This window comes from Salmo salar, chromosome 16 (assembly GCF_965601325.2).
Source record: "Salmo salar chromosome 16, fSalSal1, whole genome shotgun sequence".
Lineage (NCBI taxonomy): Eukaryota > Metazoa > Chordata > Actinopteri > Salmoniformes > Salmonidae > Salmo > Salmo salar.
The window spans coordinates 46,140,381-46,159,359 of NC_138306.1; the positions used below are offsets into that span (position 1 = coordinate 46,140,381).

Below are 18,979 nucleotides of genomic sequence, written 5' to 3' on the forward strand. Positions count from 1 at the left end.
TGACAACTGCTGATGTAAAAAGAGCTTTATAAATGTGATGATTGATTGAGATGACAAGACATCAACAATGAAGAAGTACAAAAGCATGGCAGCCGCCTAACAAGAAAGACTTGTTCAATTTTATTACACACTTGTAAGCCTCTTAGTCCCACTAATTCTCCCTGACTGGACTGTGGTCTGTGGCTGGCAGGTGTTTACTCTACACTGCAATGATGGCTTAATCCCCATGTAGGCTATATGGTTCCTCAGAATCGCCCCACTCCAGAAGAATTTGACGGTCTTCCCAGTGAAGGACTTGGAACTATGGAGGAGCTACTACTGCCCACTGAAGGCGAGGAGACGCGCTCCAACAATAGCTCGTATTCTCCAAGTGGAGAAACCATGTACCAACGTGTCAATAGATTTCTCCATGGGGCTTTTGTTGATGACTTGAAACAGTGGTTAAGGGACTACCTGAAGCGCAACGGCTTGCTGACGCTCTCGGTTTTTGCCGTGTTGACGGGCTGTGTCCTGGGGGCTGTGTTAAGAGGGAGCCATCTCTCTACCCAGGTAAGTTTCTCTATATCACAGTCAGATGCATGTGCAAATTCTGTTTGATTATTTAATGTGCCAGCCCTCCAGGTCCATAGGTCTCTTGGTTTGGAAGTCTCTTAGCAGTGTATACATACACTGAGTGTACAAAACATTAAGAACACATTCCTAATATTGAGTTGCCCTCCCCTCAGAACAGCCTGAATTTGTCGGGGTATGGACTCTACAAGGTGTCAAAAGCGTTCCACAGGGATGCTGGTGCATGTTGAACCCAATGCTTCCCACAGTTGTCAGGTTGACTGGATGTCCTTTGGGTGGTGGAACATTCTTGATAGACACAGTAAACTTGAGTATGAAAAACCCAGCAGCGTTGCAGTTCTTGACACAAACCGGTGTAGCTGGCACCTACTACCATACCCTGTTCAAAGGCACTTAAGTCTTGCCCATTCACCCTCTGAATGGCACACATACACAATCCATGTCTCAATTGTCTCAAGGCTTAAAAATGCTTCTTTAACCTGTCTCCTCCCCTTCATCTACACTGATTTTAAAATGGATTTAACAAGTGACATCAATAAGGGATCATAGCTTTCACCTGGATTCACCAGGTCAGTCTATGTCATGGAGAGAGTAGGTGTTCTTAATGTTTTGTACACTGCACACTTTTCTGTTTGGCCACCTCTCCCTCTTTTCGTGACGGTGTTCCACTTAAACGCCTACAGAGCTCCTGTTTGCATTGCCTTGATTCACTGGTGCGTTTTGTTGTTGGTTTGTGGAAAACCAAAGGATATCATCAGCAGCCAGACCTAATGAACCATTGAGAGAAGCTTCAAGTGCACAACACTATCAGCAAAGGATGGGACTGGAACCCTGTAAAGTGGTGTGCGTTACAGTTGTTATAGGAACAGAGAGCCAGTGCACATCATCTGCCCACATTATCACGCCCTTCCAGTTCATTTTTACGTGAAAGACAAAAGAAAACATGTTCAGAACAGGTCAATCCAAGCTCAGTCGTGTCAGGAGAGGAGAGGGGATTATTTGATCTCAGACTGAGAATTGGCTTGCCAAAGCAAACATGGCCTTAAGTGTGCTCGATAATCACAGGTGACGTGTGACCCAAGGCTGATGTTTAAAAGTGAGCAAAGGTTTAACTGGAGGGAATTACTGTGCGTGTTACAACTAAGAACTGTCACTTATCAGGGTTGTGGTCAATTCCATTCCAATTCTCTTCAATGTATACTTTCTGAATTTAAATGGAATTGACCCCAACCCTGTCACCCTGACCCCAACCCTGTCACCCAACCATAGTCATCTATGGCTCTGAGACCTACAGTATCAAAGCCATCCAAACATTTTAAATCACATTGATTTTAAATTTGATCAATGACTAATGTAAATGATAAAGATTCCATTCATATGAGCGTGATTGAATCAACCAAGATTATTCCACTTTTTTTTGTACTATTTTGAAAACCAAGAACAACCTTTTCACAAGGGGTGAATCTGAAAAGCAAAAGGCATTTGAGATTCACCCAAGTGTGTGCTGATGGGAACCTTTTCCTATAGGAAAGGAATATTTGAAACAAAAATATCTGTGGAAAGAGTTAAAGTCAGGAACACTGCTTGGGTTTCTTAAGTTTTGTAATATGTTTGAAGATGCTCTTTGGCTCTTTTTTCCAAAATCATCATCTTCCTCAAATTAAGTCACCAGCTGCCATTGCTTTGGAGGGGTTCATGTCTACTTATCATGTATAATAATTGTTTTTATGTAAGTTATGTTTCTTCTGATTTCCCCTCCAGGCTAAGATATATTTCTCATTCCCTGGAGAGCTTCTCATGAGAATGCTCAAAATGCTTATCCTCCCCCTCATCACATCCAGGTAAACATCTGTGATGTCAGCCTCTGTCCAGTAATATGCTTTTATATTTAATCAGCAACAGCGGAATACAAATATTTGATGTTCACTCAACACAAAAGATATTCAGCCTCAAAAGTTACTTTTAAAATGCTTTTGAGAAAATTGCATAACTGGACAAGGGATGTTGACCAATTTTGCTGCTGTTATCACACTACACCCAATGAAAGTAGCTTACCCCCTACAGAATGGTCATTTTTGGAAACCAAATGACAATAGATTCCATATTGTCTACATAACATGACCGGTTCCAGTTATTTCACACCTGTCTGATGGTATAAGAAGTAGTAGTACTTACAACAAACATTTGAAACGGGGTCCTTCTGCCACTTCATTAGAAATTAGAATTAGATATCGCTTAGGTCCACACTCCTGGTCATTCTCCGTGGCTTCATTTAACAGGCCAGTAGATTGGAACCATATTTGAGTACAAATTTAGGCACCAGCATGGGGCTTTTTATTATATATTTGCATTATTTGATGCTCTCTCTCTTTTCCCTTTTACAGTTTAATGTCAGGCCTGTCATCCATGGAGCCCAAAGCCTGTTGTCGTGTGGGTGTTCTCACTGTGACCTACTACCTGTGGACCACCTTCATTGCGGTGGTGGTGGGTATCCTGCTGGTGATCATCATCAAGCCTGGGGTGGGCACTGAGATGGACAGCATCAGGCTAGGAGGAGGGCCCGTCATGACTTCTGCTGATGCCTTGCTAGATCTCATCAGGTGAGTGACCAATGAAGATAAACCTGAAGCTCGACAAGCAATATCTACAAACAATCAATACTGTCTAAGGCAGGGGTAAGCAACTAGATTCAGCCGTGGGTTGATTTTTGTCAGAGAGGATGGTCGGGGGACCAGAACATAATTAGAATAATTTGTACACTGCAAATTGACCACAACTAAGCCCAAAAATGGATTTTATTCTAAAATAACAATAATTTCATAGCTTGATTACATTGAGACACGATCACATACACTCCATGGCCAAAAACATGTGGACACCCCTTCAAATTAGTGGATTTGGCCATTCCAGCCACACCCGTTGCTGACAGGAGTATATTTCTGCCCTGCTAGAGATACCCCGGTCAACTGTAAGTGCTGTTATTGTGAAGGGGAAACATTTAGGAGCAACAGTGGCCCAGCTGCGAAGTGGTAGGTCACATAAGTTCACAGCGTATAGTGCGTAAAAATTGACTGTCCTCAGTTGCAATACTCACTACCGAGTTCCAAACTGCCTCTGGAAGCAACGTCAGCACAATAACTATTAGTCGGGAGCTTCATGAAATGGGTTTCCATGGCCGAGCAGCCGCACACAAGCCTAAGATCACCATGCACAATGCCAACGGTCGGCTAGAGCGGTGTAAAGCTCGCCGCCATTAGACTCTGGAGCAGTGGAAACACATTCTCCGGAGTGATGAATCATGCTTCACCATCTGGCAGTCCGACGGACTAATCTAGGTTTGGCGGATGCCAGGAGAACGCTACCTGCCCCAATGCATAGCGGCAACTATAAAGTTCGGTGGGGGAGGAATAATGGTCTGGGGCTGTTTTTCATGGTTCGGATTAGGCCTCTTAGTTCCAGTGAAGGGAAATCTTAATGCTACATTATACAATGATATTCTAGATGATTCTGTGCTTCTAACTTTGTGGCAACAGTCTGGGGAAGGCCCTTTCCTGTTTCAGCATGCAATGCCCCAGTGCAGAAAGCGAGGTCCATACAGAAATGGTTTGTCAAGATCGGTGTGGAAGAACTTGACTGGCCTGCACGGAGCCCTGACCTCAACCCCATCGAAAACCTTTGGGATGAATTGGAACGCTGAATGCGAGCCAGGCCTAATCACCCAACATCACTGCCCGACCTCTCTAATGCTCTTGTGGCTGAATGGAAGCAAGTCCCCGCAGCAATGTTCCACCATCTAGTGGTAAGCCTTCCCAGAAGAGTGGAGGCTGTTATATCAGCAAAGGGGTGGCCAACTCCATATTAATGCCCATGATTTAGGAATGAGAGGTTCGACAAGTAGGTGTCCACTCCACATACTTTTGTACATACTCATGTAGTGTGTGTCTCTTTCCTAAATGACTTGTACAAAAAAAAAGGGACTAGGGACAAGCAATATTACAAAACACCTATATTTTATGGACAACCAATATCTACAACATTACCTTCAGTCTACGGACAAACAATATGGTCATTTTCATGTTAAAGGAAACATAAGCACCAACATGTGAAGATCATAGGAGCATGTCAATTTGGGTGTCAAACGAAAGCTAAGATTATATATATTTTATTTTTATTAAGGCATATCAAGATTTTCAACCATTTACCATCCTAAAAATGTGGAATAAGCAAAGGCTTTGATGGTAAAAAGGGTCTTAGAAAACATCCTACCAGAAAAAGTCTTAAAGTATTAGAAATACATCAAAAGACCCCTCAGTCCTGTGGCATGTCTCACAGAAACTAGCATTCTCAAGCAAACTAGTATCTGTAGTTTCACAACAGCCTATATATCCAGTCTAACAACAACCTATTACCAGAATCTCACATCAAACTCCTATCTAATATCAGTCCCAATCACAGTGGGGTTTGTATGTTTTTAAATGACAAAAGAATAAGGAGCTGCATATTGGCTTTTACTGTAATACAAGACATGCTAACGTTTCAAGCCTATGTCTTAAAGTAATCTCTAATGTTTGGGTGTTAATCAATATGTTTTTCTCCCCTCAAATAAAGAGCATAAATAGACATTCCAGTCCAAATAACTACTTCTGGCAATAATTAAATCGATAAAACATACAAATAAATAAATATGTGAATTGTTACATACTACTGCACTGTTGGAGCTAGGAACACAAGCGTTTCGCTACACCCGCAATAGCATCTGCTAAATATGTGTATGTGACCAATTTGATTTGATGAAGACATGTCCTCTAGCAAATTTTGCAACTTGAGACTTGACTTGGCAAAAAGAAAAAACACTTGTCACTCGACTTCGACTTGAATTTTGTCATCTCGCGCACTATATTATCCTATATGTCCTTTATAACGGAGCGCTGCAGGTTATATGCTTTCTGTTCTGTGTCTTGAACAATCAGAGTCACGTAAATCACCGGTTGCGCAGGCCAGACACAAACTATGTAATCTAGCGCGCACAGCCCCATTGTCCTCCGGTATTTATTTACTAGCAAACGTGATAACACACCACTCCCAACATACACAAGCAATAACTCTAAACAAAAATGTTGCAGTACCCTACACCTAAACTCTATGGGAAGAAAACGAAACGATTTTTCAGTCTGATCAAGTAGGCTACTGATAACAACCGCAGCTGCATAGCCAATGCGCACTGTCCCGTCTTACCCTCTGGCCAGGGTAGACGAAGTGGTAATGTTATGTGGCTTATTTATATCCCCTTTATTTGTGTTAGGAGAAAATGTATATGTTATTAAATACATTTGGTTTAGGCTATATTCAAATTTGGGCTGGCTGGCTAGGCTACCTTGACCTTTTCAGTCCAAAATGATGAACTTAAATTAATCAAACAACGCAATACTGATTATGTAAATAGACGTTGAGAGTAACTTTTTAACTGCAGTTGCATAGGCCTTTACGATGCAAACCTGCATAAAGCAAGCTCAGCCCTGTGAGTTATATTGTCCAATTGCAGCGGTTGTGTCTGTGTAAAGGGAAGGAATAAAATAAAATGTTATATAAGTAAATGTTAAATAAAAAGGTTGCTGCAGTTTGACAGGGTTTTCATCCTCCCTAGGGCCAGGAGTTTTTCCAGAATTGATTTAAAACCATGTGACCTGTTTAGAAAATACTGTATCTGTATACCTAGGTGAGTAGGTGGCAGGTAGCCTAGTGGTTAAGAGCGTTGGGCCAGTAACCGGAAGGTCAATGGTTCACATCCCTGAGCAGACTAGGTGAAAATCTGTCAGTGTGCCCTTGAGCAAGGCACTTAACCCTACTTGCTCCTTTATTTCGCTGTAAATGTTCATCTGGCCCAATCCCATATAAATACCTTTTTACAACTACTAATTAATCACTGTCAGACCCTATGGGGTTTTGATTTATACCTGGTTAGGTTACCAGATTAAGAAAAGCTTGTTGCATTCAGGAAAAATTGTTGCATTCAGTTTCAAAGACTGTGGTAGTAGGGGGAAAAGGGATGCAGTTTGTAAAACATGTGGGTCCAAAATCACTGATGTATTGCCACTGCATTGAAATTGGCATAAAACACAGTGATTTGAGGACTCTAAACCCCAAATTAGTGACTTGACCTGAGCTGTGGAACTTGGAATTTTACTTGAGACTTGCCCATTATTACTTGGGAATTGACTCGAGACTCGAAGATTAAGATTTGAGACTTGCTTAAGACTTCCAAATTGTGACTTGGTCCAGTCTCTGGTACTAGATATAGGCCTAATATGCATGCTACTACCTATTGTTGTCTATGCTTGCGTAGTCCTGTGCAGTAGCAATGACTGTCTCACAATCCAGTTAAATCACAGGGGTGATTAGGGTATTTTTAGTAATCCATAAGGGATGATTTACAGATTAACTCAATCATGAACGGTGGGGATACAATGATCTCGGTGGAGGATCTCTTCGCCGGCACACGTCAGGAGGGATTCTGGCTCATGTCTGTCTGATCGTACCTCCCTCTTTTAAGGCCCCTCATGGGAGTGGTCTGCCCACTTTATCCAATTATTAAATTAAGGAAAGACCAGAAGAGAGGAGAGCCCAAATTAAACTGATAACATTTATTTATATTTTCATTTAACTAGGCCAAGTCAGTTAAGAACAAATTCTTATTTACAGTGACGGCCTACAACATACTGTAGGGGGCCTATAACATACTGTAGGGGGCCTATAACATACTGTAGGGGGCCTATAACATACTGTAGGGGGCCTATAACATACTGTAGGGGGCAAATGGCCTCTACTGTGTTCACAACTGAGACACTTCACAAGTTCTTACTTTCTTTTCAAATACATCAAATTACTTGTTTGGCCCATGCAAACACTTTAAACACATCAAATATTTTATGCAGACATATCTCAAAATGTGTATTCATCACTGAATATATACATTCTGTAGAATACACCACATCAATTCTCAGAGTGCAGGGGACCACTTTCCTTTGTGTGGCTCACAACTTCCTGTAACAATTCAAAAGGATGCTGTTTGTGATAATCATACTCATCAAGTTGGAATAATTATAACCTATTATGACTCTCTCTTGTGCTGTATTCATTACACCTTACTGACACTGATCATTAATGAATGACCATGTGTTTCACCCTTAATGCATACACCAACATAACAACATGCTAAATTATAACATATTCTCTTTTTACAGGAATATGGTTCCTTCCAATCTTATTGAGGCAACATTTCAGCAGGTGAGTAACACTAGACCAATGCGAATGTACAGGTATGACACGTTTACCATTGTTCCTAATAAGTCAGATGTTCCATTGGTTGTGATTAACAAATCCCTACAGCTGATGGGTATTGTAGTTTATATTGCCTTACTCATCTGCAATGTTCTTATTGATTCCAGTACAAAACAGATCTGGTTCCTATCCTGAAAGTCTCCAGGGTCACAGTGCAGCCCAACCTTGTGTACGCCATACCTGACGAAAGTGACCTCAGGGGTCGGACGGTGTTACTGGAGCTCACTCCACCCCCTGAGATCCACTACAAGACCAGCCCTGGCAACAGCCAACAGATGAATGTGCTGGGGATCGTCATCTTCTCTGCCACTATGGGTAAGACCAGCAGTGGTGTAAAGTACTTAAGTAAAAATACTTTCAAATACTACTTTACTATTTATATTTTTGACAACTTTTACTTTTACTTCACCACATTCCTAAAGAAAAGGATGTACCTTTTACTCCATACATTTTCCCTGACACTCAAAAGGTCCAATTCACTCACTTATCAAGAGAACATTCCTGGTCATCCCTACTGCCTCTGATCTGGAGGACTCACTAAACAGAGAACATCCCTGGTCATCCCTACTGCCTCTGATCTGGCGGACTCACTAAACACATGATTTGTTTGTAAATGATGTCTAAGTGTTGCAGTGTGCCCCTGGCTATCCGTAAATGGTTTGCTTAATATAAGGAATTTGAAGGGATTTACCGTGCCTTCAGAAAGTATTAATTCCCCTTGATTTATTCCACTTTGTTTTGTTACAGAGTTCAAAATGGATGAAATAGCTTTTTTTCTCTCACCCATCTACACCCATCTACACCCATCTACACCCAATACCCCATAATGACAAAGTGAAAACATGTTATTAGAAATTTTTGCAAATGTATTGAAAGTTAAATACAGAAATATCTTATTTACATCAGTATTCACACCCTTGAGTCAATGCATGTTAGAATCACCTTTGACAGTGATTACAGCTGTGTGTCTTTCTGGGTAGGTCTCTAAGAGCTTTGCACACCTGAATTGTATCATATTTGCCCATTATTCTTTTAAAATATTCTGCAAGCTCTGTCAAGTTGGTTGTTAATCATTGCTAGTCTAGCCATAGATTTTCAAGACAATTTAAGTCAAAACTGGAACTAGGCCACTCAGGAACATTCAATGTAATCTTGGTAACCAACTCCAGTGTATATGTGGCCTTGTGTTTTAGGTTATTGTCCTGCTGAAAAGTGAATTTGTCTCTCAGTGTATGTTAGAATGCAGACTGAACCAGGTTTTCCTCTAGGATTTTGCCTGTGCTTAGCTCTATTTCATTTATTTTTATCCTAAAAAACTCTCTAGTCCTTACTCATGACAAGAATAACCATAACATGAAGCAGCCACCAACATGCTTGAAAATATGAGGAGTGTTACATAGTGATGTGTTGGATATGCCCCAAACATAACACTTAGTATTCTAGACATAAAGAACATTTCTTTGCCACATTTTTTGCAGTTAAGTATATTTTAGCAATTACATTTACTTTTGATATTTAAGTATATCAAAACCAAAAACTTTTAGACTTTTACTCAAGTAGTATTTTACTGGGTGACTTTCACTTTTACTTGAGTCATTTTCTATTAAAATATGTTTACTTTCACTCAAGTATGACAATTGGGTCCTTTTTCCACCACTGACTGTATTCTGAACGCCAGTCTTTTCTGTTTCTTTCTTTTTTCCCCCATCTGTCTGTTTACATTATACATCTGCAGCTGTCTATCCCTCTAGTATCAATATTATATGTATCCATCTCTCTAGACTGAGTAGGTAGAGCGAGATATATATCTTTTTTTCATATTGTTCCATCAGGGCTGTTGCTGGGGAAAATGGGCGAGAGAGGAGCACCACTAGTCAACGTGTGTCAGTGCGTCAACGAATGTGTCATGAAAATCACCAACACTGCTGTTTGGTAAGCGGGGTACCAGCTTTATAAGTACCAGCATCTGTGTCCATTACCATATTTATCATTCGTTCAAATGATAAAGGTTCTAATTTACTGGCTCAGTGGGTTAGAGGATGGTACCGGCAACACCAGGTTTGTGGGTGTGATTCCCACACTGTATACTGAATGTGTGTCACTATAAACTGTCACTTTGGATACAAGCATCTGCTAAATTACCTAAGAAATATCATAAGTCTGTTGCATTTGATGGCAACCTAGCCTTTTGGCTTTCTGCTATGAGCAGCATGACCCATGACCATTCAAACTAGTGGGACCTAAAGAAAGAGTCTGCTACCCAGATGTGTGTTCAGTGTGACTTTCTGAGGCTTCGACCTGTACACGGGCATGTGGTGAGAACTTGGTCATCGTCTTGTGGTCAAGCTGTGGTGGAGACGTTAGGCAATCATCTTGCCTCGCTCCACCCAGCAGTGAACTGCACATGCCGAGGATTAGTCGACCAGGAGTAGCACACTCTGTGCTCAGGGTCAACAGTGACTAATCCCAGGGACCTTTGGCACCACCCATGCAGCTCAGGTTTACCTCAAACAGCCCGGCCATATTGTTCAAACGGCCTTACCATAGAAGTTCAATTGCTAATAGGATTGACCTCAAAGCCTTGAATGACTCTTGACTCTGACATGGTTTTAGAGGCGGGGATCAACTCGGGTGACACAACAGGGCAATTTTTTTTCTTATCATTTTTTATGAATAAAGTACTTGTCTAGTTTTCACAATACATAACATAATAGAAAATTACAATTTATTTAGTTTTATTCTGTTCCACTGTGTGGAAACTGCTCATTAGGAAAAACACATTGACATTTGACCTAGTATAGACAGTCTTTGCGGTGTGTATTTAACAAAAGTGAGACACAGTTTTATATATACAGTAGGTCATTCGTTCTTCCTTTTTCTTTCAGGTATTTTCCATTTGGGATCATATTCCTTGTGGCTGGAAAAATCCTAGACATGCAGGACCCATCTAATCTTGGGAAGAAGCTGGGCTGGTACACCATCACTGTTCTGACCGGGCTGTTTGTTCACGGCCTCATCCTCCTCCCCTTCTTCTACCTTGTCCTGACTCAGAAAAACCCCTTCACTTACATCAGAGGCCTGCTACAAGCCTTGGTCATAGCATTGGCCACCTCCTCAAGGTAAGCAGTTGTCTCTCTGTGCCCATTTTTCTCATCGAACAATGATGTTCATTGTCCTGAAGGTCTGCCGTATGCAACCAGGGTTGGGGTCATTTCCTTTCTTAATTCAGTTAGTTCAGCAAGAAATGAATTGGCATTCAACTCATGTTGAATTGGAAATTGAGCTTTGCTTTTTATGAGGAATTGAATTTCAGCTCACCCCCTGAATAGAAAAGGAACTGCCCCCCATTCAACGAAGTTCCATAACACCTGATTCATCAGGTGTGTTAAGGCATCAGCATGCTTCAGGTTCGGCTGGCGCCTAGCCGAACCAAACCTGTGTGCTCGCATATTCCCTTAAAAGACCTTCACTTGAAAAATAAGAAAAAAGCGACAATAGTACTGTTTGTCCATTTTGAGATGCCGTAGCCAGTATGCATTTCCTCAAAATAGTCAGAATGAATCTAAGATAACTCAAGAAATCTGTCATTTATTTTGGCGTTTTTGCAGAGATCTTAGTCGCGTCGTTTCACATCTAACTATACTGCTTGGTGCAGTATTTTTCAATTAAAAAAATGTGCAGGAAAACAAGTCGTCTCTGGTTGAATGACAGCTAAGACTTTATTGAAGAATCCTTACTGTTGACCAATCACAGACGAAGGGGCGTAGACTTTGGCTCTAAACTTCGGTTTCCCCCCAGCAAAAATGTAATGTGCCCGAACAGCCGAAAAAACGCTCACTGAAGTCTAGTGTTGGGCAGGGACAAATGCTTGCAAACACTGTGGCCCTCCAGGACCAGATGTGAATAAAACTGTCAGAGGATTGAGTTGAATGCATGAAAAGGTTCCTTATAAACATTGTAATGGCGCGTTTGATTGATCAGCTTCAAACACTACAAAACCCTTACCGTAGTCAAATTCATCTGTATCATGTTGCAATTGATCCCCAGTATGGTGAGTTTCAAGGGGAACAGTCAAGGACAGAAATGTATTAAGATAAAAATAACTTAAATGTCAAAAAGTATGTTTAAAAATTCACTTTAAATAGCTTTAAAGCTAAGTGTTGCAATTGTTGTAAGTAAGGAGTGTAAACAGAAGGATGCGAAAAGGAGGAAAACTGACAATATTCTATCCAGAGGATATCAGTTCATAATGGTAGAAGCCCCTTAGTCAACGATCTCTCTCTCTCTCTCTCAAGTTCTGCCACTCTACCCATCACTATGAAGTGCTTGCTGGAGAACTGCAATGTGGATCGGCAGATAGCACGCTTTGTGCTGCCTGTGGGGGCCACCATCAACATGGACGGAACGGCTCTTTATGAGGCCGTGGCGGCCATCTTTATCGCCCAGGTCAACAATTATGAGCTGGACTTTGGCCAGCTGGTCACCATTAGGTATGTACAGTGATGGAGAAAGTACCCAATTGTCGTACTTAAGTAAAGATACCTTAATAGAAAATGACTGAAGTAAAAGTGAGTCACCCAGTAAAATACTACTTGAGTAAAAGTCTAAATGTATTTGGTTTTAAATATACTTAAGTATCAAAAGTAAATGTAATTGCTAAAATGTACTTAAGTATCAAAAGTGAAAGTATAAATAATTTAAAGTTCCTTATATTAAGAAAGCCAGATGGCACCATCTTCTTGTTTTGTTTAATTTACAGATAGCTTGGGGCACACTCCAACACTCAGACATCAGTTACAAACGAAGCATTTGTGTTTAGTGAATCTGCCAGATCAGGTAGTAGGGATGACCAGGGATGTTCCTTGATAAGTGTGTGAACTGGACCATTTTCATGTCCTGCTAAGCATTCAAAATGTAATGAGTACTTTTGGGTGTAAAAATAAACTGTATGGAGTAAAAAGTACATTATTTTCTTTAGGAACGTAGTGAAGTAAAAGTAAGTTGTTAAAAATATAAATAGTAAAGTACAGATACCAAAAACACTACTTAAGTAGGACTTGAAAGTATTTTTACTGAACTACTTTACACCACTGGGTATGTATTGGGTTTCAAATCATAAAGCTACCATTGCATCTGCAGGGTGAAACTTTGAGTCCAAACTCAAAAGCGGTAAGCACCCGGTGTAGTCTGCCATGACAGCCTTGGTCCTGGGTGCTGAGATTATAACCAGTGTGACAAAAAGTAACATTCCTCCTGATATTACTTTTGTTTCACACAACATTAGTACATGTGAATGTGCATTATCGCTGTACTGAGTAAATATCATTATTTTCATCATGAGATTCAATCACTGTGTTTGATTTAATAAAAAATCCTTACAAGCAATAAGGCTGTCAAAAGGTATTGCTCATATCAGTGTTACCATGGCAGAATAATATAGTATTGCACCTTCTTAGCTTTGTAATTGATTGTTTTGGTCTCTAACAGTATAACAGCTACAGCTGCCAGCATAGGTGCTGCTGGGATTCCCCAGGCCGGCCTCGTTACCATGGTCATTGTCCTGACATCAGTGGGTCTGCCGCCTGATGACATCACCCTCATTGTGGCCATCGACTGGGTGCTGTAAGTTCACTATGACATAAATTAGTAATGTTCAATATCTACAGTAGGCCTACAACATATTAGAACATATGCTACACATGTAGTTAATAGTGACTGAAACAGCTGACAATGGTTTAGAATGGGTGTCAAGGGAAACCTTAAATTATTTACTAACTTCATGGCATAGGAGAGACTGGTTGTTATGAGGAAGTATTTTGGTGTATTCAGAGACAATGTTTGTGTTTGGAGTGGGAGGCTGATTTCTGGAGCTTTTGTATTCCCTGTCTTTTCAGGGACCGATTCCGAACCATGATCAACGTGCTTGGAGACGCCCTGGCAGCAGGAATCATCGGCCACTTATGTCGGAAAGACTTTCCTCGCGGTGGTACTGGCAAGGTAGGCAGCTGTCACTGTCTAGCTGCAACCATATAATATCATCTACCTATAGTCCTGAGTTTCTGTAAAACTGTTTTAATGTGAGGTATGAGACCCTGCACAAAATAATTACTGAGGTCTTAGATTAATTTAATGTGTGTGCTGGCCAGGGTTACAAAAAAAACAATATGAAAGCAATATGTCATGTGAATATAGACCTCTGAACGTCTGCACAGTTTCTGTCACTTATCACAGAGATACTGATCACTGTGTGTGTTTGTTCCTTCCCAGTCCCAGCCTTCATACGGCACACAGAACAAACACAACTTGCACAACATGCAGAATGGCATGCCACTGACTGAGTTACCTTTGCACAAGCAAGACTGCTGTTATGAGGTGATGGAAGACACAGTCAACGAGAGCCCCACTATATACTACAATATCTGTCAAGTTTAACTCCTGGGAACACGCTAACCTCAAATGCTGGACATTTTTGGAGCACTTTTCCCCCACCTCTGCCATGAAACAGTATTGAACTGCTGTCACCTACCCCTTTTTTTGTGACTTAACTTTTTGTGACTGAACATTTTGTTCTGCTTTGATGGTGACATTGCAAAGGACAAATCAGTGTTTTCCACAATTTCTTTTTTAAATATATTTTTTAACAGTGATGAGTTAGGAATTGCCCCATTGTACCACTACCATCGTATGTGGTATTGACTATGGCTATTAACTCGGCTCGTCCAACATCAAGTGGATTCCCTGGATGTTTTTATTGTATTTATTATTGTTCTCTACTGAACTGTTCCTCATTATGATCCATGTGTTAATAACTACATCCATTTTGAACAACTTTATTGGGAGTTGTAGACTATGTGCGTTATTGATTTGTTTGACAAGCATAGGAAGTACTGTATGGTCATATTGTACATTCTGGGTCAATTGCAATGAACTCATATTTAACTCAACTAAATCTTCCTTTTAATGTACCTAACATTTAGTGGCAGTTTCAACCATCTCTAAATGCAATAAAGTACAGGGATAAATGCTGTAAAATTCAAAACACCTCTGATTGTCTTTGTGTATGAGCCCACTTTATTCATATTTATAAACTTTCAAAAAACAAAATGTAGTGTTGCCTTAAATAAAATATTTTATTTATCATCTACACAGACACCAACCATTTTGTCTGCCAACACATAAGCAAACTAACATACCATTCCTCCCTTAATCCTAGTAACATATTACTTTAAGAAAAACATTGTTTCTTCAGATTAATTTATTGTACTTATTTTGATAAATATATTTTTGTTGTTGATTTCAAGTGATTTCTGGTCTATTTATATTTTGTTATAAAATGCAACATCAACATGGACTTGAGTTCCTTCCCACTGGGCACAAACTGAATGAATCAACATTGTTTCAACGTCATTTGTCAACATATTTAGACATGGAATCTACATGTAAAATACATTTCATTTTAAAAAAGTCAACGTAAACTGTTTTGAGGGTGAAATTTCAACTACAAGATTATGTCATCATGGGAACCAATTTTCAACATAGACAAACCTTGTATAGTATTTGTACCTTTGAACAATGTCAGATCGTCATCGTTATATCCACTATCAGAGAAAAAAACAATAGGCTGGGCAGCACCTCCTACTGGAGCTATCTACTTGGTCTCCCATCCAGGGTTTTAATTAAAACCAGCCCTGCTTAGCATTGATATTTGTTACTGACTACTACCAATGTGCTATCTTGAGAATTATTTTTGAGAGACCTCTTTATATCTGGTTCTATCGAAGTCATACCGAAGGATTAATTTAGCAGAGCAAATTAAATGTAACCATACTTTTTAGTCATATATAATCAATGATACTATACTGAACAAAAACATAAACGCAAAATGTAAAGTATAGGTTCCATGTTTCATGAGCTGAAATAAAATATCCCAGAAATTGTCTATATGCACAAAAGTTTATTTCTCTCAAATTGGGTGCACAAATGTGTTTAAATTCCTGGTTGCGCACACATTTGCTTTCATTGAATGTTAATTTCTCTACCATATGTAGTTTTAGAGAATTTGGCAGTATGTCCAATCGGCTTCACAACAGCAGACCACATGTAACCACACCATCCCAGGACCCCCACATCCGGCTTCTTCACCTGCAGGATCGCCTGAGACCAGTCACCCGGACAGCTGATGAAACTGTGGGTTTGCACAACCAAAGAACTTCTGCACAAACTGTCAGAAACCGTCTCAGGGAAGCACATCTGCGTGCTCGTCGTCCTCACTAGGGTCTTGACCTGACTGCAATTCGAGGTCATAACTGACCCGTGGGCAAATGCTCACCTTCGATGGCCACTGGCACGCTGGAGAAGTGTGCTCTTTATGGATGAGTCCCGGTTTCAATTGGACCAGGCAGATGGCAGACAGCATGTATGGCGCCATGTGGGCGAGCAGTTTGCTGATGTCAATGCTGTGAACAGAGTGCCCCATGGTGGCGGTGGGGTTATGGTATGGGCAGGCATAAGCTATGGACAACAAACACAACTACAACCTCATGCTGTGGGGCAGCAGGTAGCCTAGAGGTTAGAGTGTTGGACTAATAACAGAAAGGTTGCAAGATCGAGTCCCTGAGCTGACAAGCTAAAAATCTATTGTTCTGCCCCTGAACAAGGTTAGTTAACCCACTGTTCTTAGGCTGTCATTGAAAATAAGAATTTGTTCTTAACTGACTTGCCTAGTTAAAAAAATTAAATAATACTACAGCCTCAAAAGACTTGTTTGGATTTCTCAAAATCAAATATTTTCATTTCTGAATGTATATTAAAACTACATTATATCCGTGTGTTTAGCCCCTTGAAAATGTATTTTAATTAATTGTTTTGCCTTTCCTCTATCTCACTTCTGGCACTACATTGCTCCTGCCCTGGACTGGTGTATCCAGGTCTTATGTGTGAAATGCACATTCAATACAATATTCATGGACTTAGTTATGTCTTTTTCAAAACAAATATTGTACAGTTTTATCGATGGCAATTTGAATGCACAGAGATACCGTGACGAGATCCTGAGGCGCATTGTTGTGCCATTCATCTGCAGCCATCACCTCATGTTTCAGCATGATAATGCCTGGACCCATGTTGTAAGGATCTGTACACAATTCCTGGAAGCTGAAAATGTCCCAGTTCTTACATTGCCTGCGTACTCATCAGACATGTCACCCATTTAAGCATGATTGGGATGCTCTGGATCAACATGTAAGACAGCATATTCCAGTTCCTGCCAATATCCAGAAACTTTGCACAGCCATTGAAGAGGAGTGGGACAACATTCCACAGGCGACAATTAACAACCTGATCAACTCTACTCGAAGGACATGTGTCGCACTGCATGAGGGGAATGGTGATCACACCAGATATTGACTGGTTTTCTGATCCACGCCCCTACCTTTTAAAGGTGTCTGAGACCTACAGGTGCATATCTGTATTCACTGTCATGTGAAATCCATAGATTAGGGCCTAATGAATTTATTTCAATTGACTGATTTCCTTACATGAACTGTAACTCAGTAAAATCTTAGAAATTGTTGCATGTTGCATTTATATTTTTGTCAGGCCTATATAGCTTTTGTGAAGTCATCAACAGCTGTTGTTTCAATTCAAACAGGGGTTCAACTAAAAATCGACAATACATATAGACCTAGGGTTTAAAGATTTGGTTGACATCAAATGTAATCTTCAAGTTAATAATTAATATGTTGGATTCACGTCTCCATCTCAACCGAAAATCTAAGTTAAAGAATAGGTCTAAATCAAAACAATCTTTATTTAAAGTGCATACATTTTTTTATTTGATTTAGTCCTATTCTTTAACATAGATTTTTGGTTGAGATGGAGACGTGAATCGAACATATCAATTATTAATTTGTAGACAAACTGGATATTGAATTGTGTTTGGTTGTCAACGCAACTAAATATCAACATTTTAAGGAAATGTATCTTCTGCTTGGATAGTTCCATCTGTGCCACTAACTGATTTAGTCCAATTCTTTAACTTTTATTTTAGGTTGAGATGGAGACCTGAATCCAATATATAAATTTTTCATGACAAACTGGAATTAATGCCAGACGAAGTCATTGGCACAAAAAATACATCTCCTTCGAATGTTGCTATTTGGTTCTGTTGACAACGAAACCCAATTCAATATCACTTCTGCAATACAGTAAATAGCCTATTTACTTGTCGACAAGTTAACAAATTATATGTTGGATTCACGTCTCCAACTAAACCAAAAATAAAAGTTAAAGAATAGGATTAAGCAAGTGTCTCAGATGAAACTATCCAAGCATTAGATACATCTCTTTAAAATTTTGATATTTGGTTGCTTTGTCAACCAAACAATTCAATATTACTTTTGTAATACAGTAATTAGTCTAAAGTTAAGGCTATCTTACAAACTACTGTAACAGCATTTATTAGCCCTTTCAAGCTTAACATCCTTATCATTTATCGCCCTCCAGGTTCCCTTGGAGAGTTCATCAATGAGCTTGACGCCTTGATAAGTTCCTTTCCTGAGGATGGCTCACCTCTCACAGTTCTGGGTGACTTTAACCTCCCCACGTCTACCTTCGACTCATTCCTCTCTGCCTCCTTCTTTCCACTCCTCTCCTCTTTCGACCTCACCCTCTCACCTTCCCCCCCTACTCACAAGGCAGGCAATACGCTTGACCTCATCTTTACTAGATGCTGTTCTTCCACTAATCTCATTGCAACTCCCCTCCAAGTCTCCGACCACTACCTTGTATCCTTTTCCCTCTCGCTCTCATCCAACACTTCTCACTCTCCCCCTACTCGGATGGTATTGCGCCGTCCCAACCTTCGCTCTCTCTCTCCCGCTACTCTCTCCTCTTCCATCCTATCATCTCTTCCCTCTGCTCAAACCTTCTCCAACCTATCTCCTGATTCTGCCTCCTCAACCTTCCTCTCCTCCCTTTCTGCATCCTTTGATTTCCTCTGTCCCCTATCCTCCAGGCCGGCTCGGTCCTCCCCTCCTGCTCCGTGGCTCGACGACTCACTGCGAGCTCACAG

At 40.4% G+C, this 18,979-nt stretch overlaps 2 protein-coding genes across 2 annotated transcripts; both read left to right on the plus strand.

The window, feature by feature from the left end:
• The first annotated feature begins 2,308 nt into the window (after window positions 1–2,308).
• LOC106573978 (excitatory amino acid transporter 5) lies at window positions 2,309–9,844 on the plus strand. The gene is made up of 5 exons (XM_014149459.3): window positions 2,309–2,411; window positions 2,955–3,170; window positions 7,812–7,854; window positions 8,016–8,223; window positions 9,741–9,844. The coding sequence occupies exons 1-5, from the start codon at window positions 2,368–2,370 to the stop codon at window positions 9,842–9,844; spliced, it is 615 nt and encodes a 204-aa protein (XP_014004934.2). The 5' UTR covers window positions 2,309–2,367.
• Window positions 9,845–10,842: 998 nt separating this feature from the next.
• Window positions 10,843–14,439, plus strand: LOC145861044 (excitatory amino acid transporter 5-like). Its single transcript, XM_082962394.1, has 5 exons — window positions 10,843–11,027; window positions 12,204–12,398; window positions 13,396–13,530; window positions 13,803–13,905; window positions 14,176–14,439. Exons 1-5 carry the CDS (start codon window positions 10,843–10,845, stop codon window positions 14,338–14,340), a joined length of 783 nt encoding a protein of 260 aa, XP_082818520.1. The 3' UTR covers window positions 14,341–14,439.
• Window positions 14,440–18,979: the final 4,540 nt, after the last annotated feature.

Bases quoted from the DNA above. Each gene is read 5' to 3' on its own strand.
- LOC145861044 (XM_082962394.1), top strand. From the start codon at position 10,843: ATGCAGGACCCATCTAATCTTGGGAAGAAGCTGGGCTGGTACACCATC. The intron at 11,028-12,203 runs GTAAGCAGTTGT...CTCTCTCTCAAG, and splicing joins GCATTGGCCACCTCCTCAAG to TTCTGCCACTCTACCCATCA. The intron at 13,906-14,175 runs GTAGGCAGCTGT...GTTCCTTCCCAG, and splicing joins CTCGCGGTGGTACTGGCAAG to TCCCAGCCTTCATACGGCAC.
- LOC106573978 (XM_014149459.3), top strand. From the start codon at position 2,368: ATGAGAATGCTCAAAATGCTTATCCTCCCCCTCATCACATCCAG. The intron at 2,412-2,954 runs GTAAACATCTGT...TCCCTTTTACAG, and splicing joins CTCCCCCTCATCACATCCAG to TTTAATGTCAGGCCTGTCAT. The intron at 8,224-9,740 runs GTAAGACCAGCA...TTGTTCCATCAG, and splicing joins CATCTTCTCTGCCACTATGG to GGCTGTTGCTGGGGAAAATG.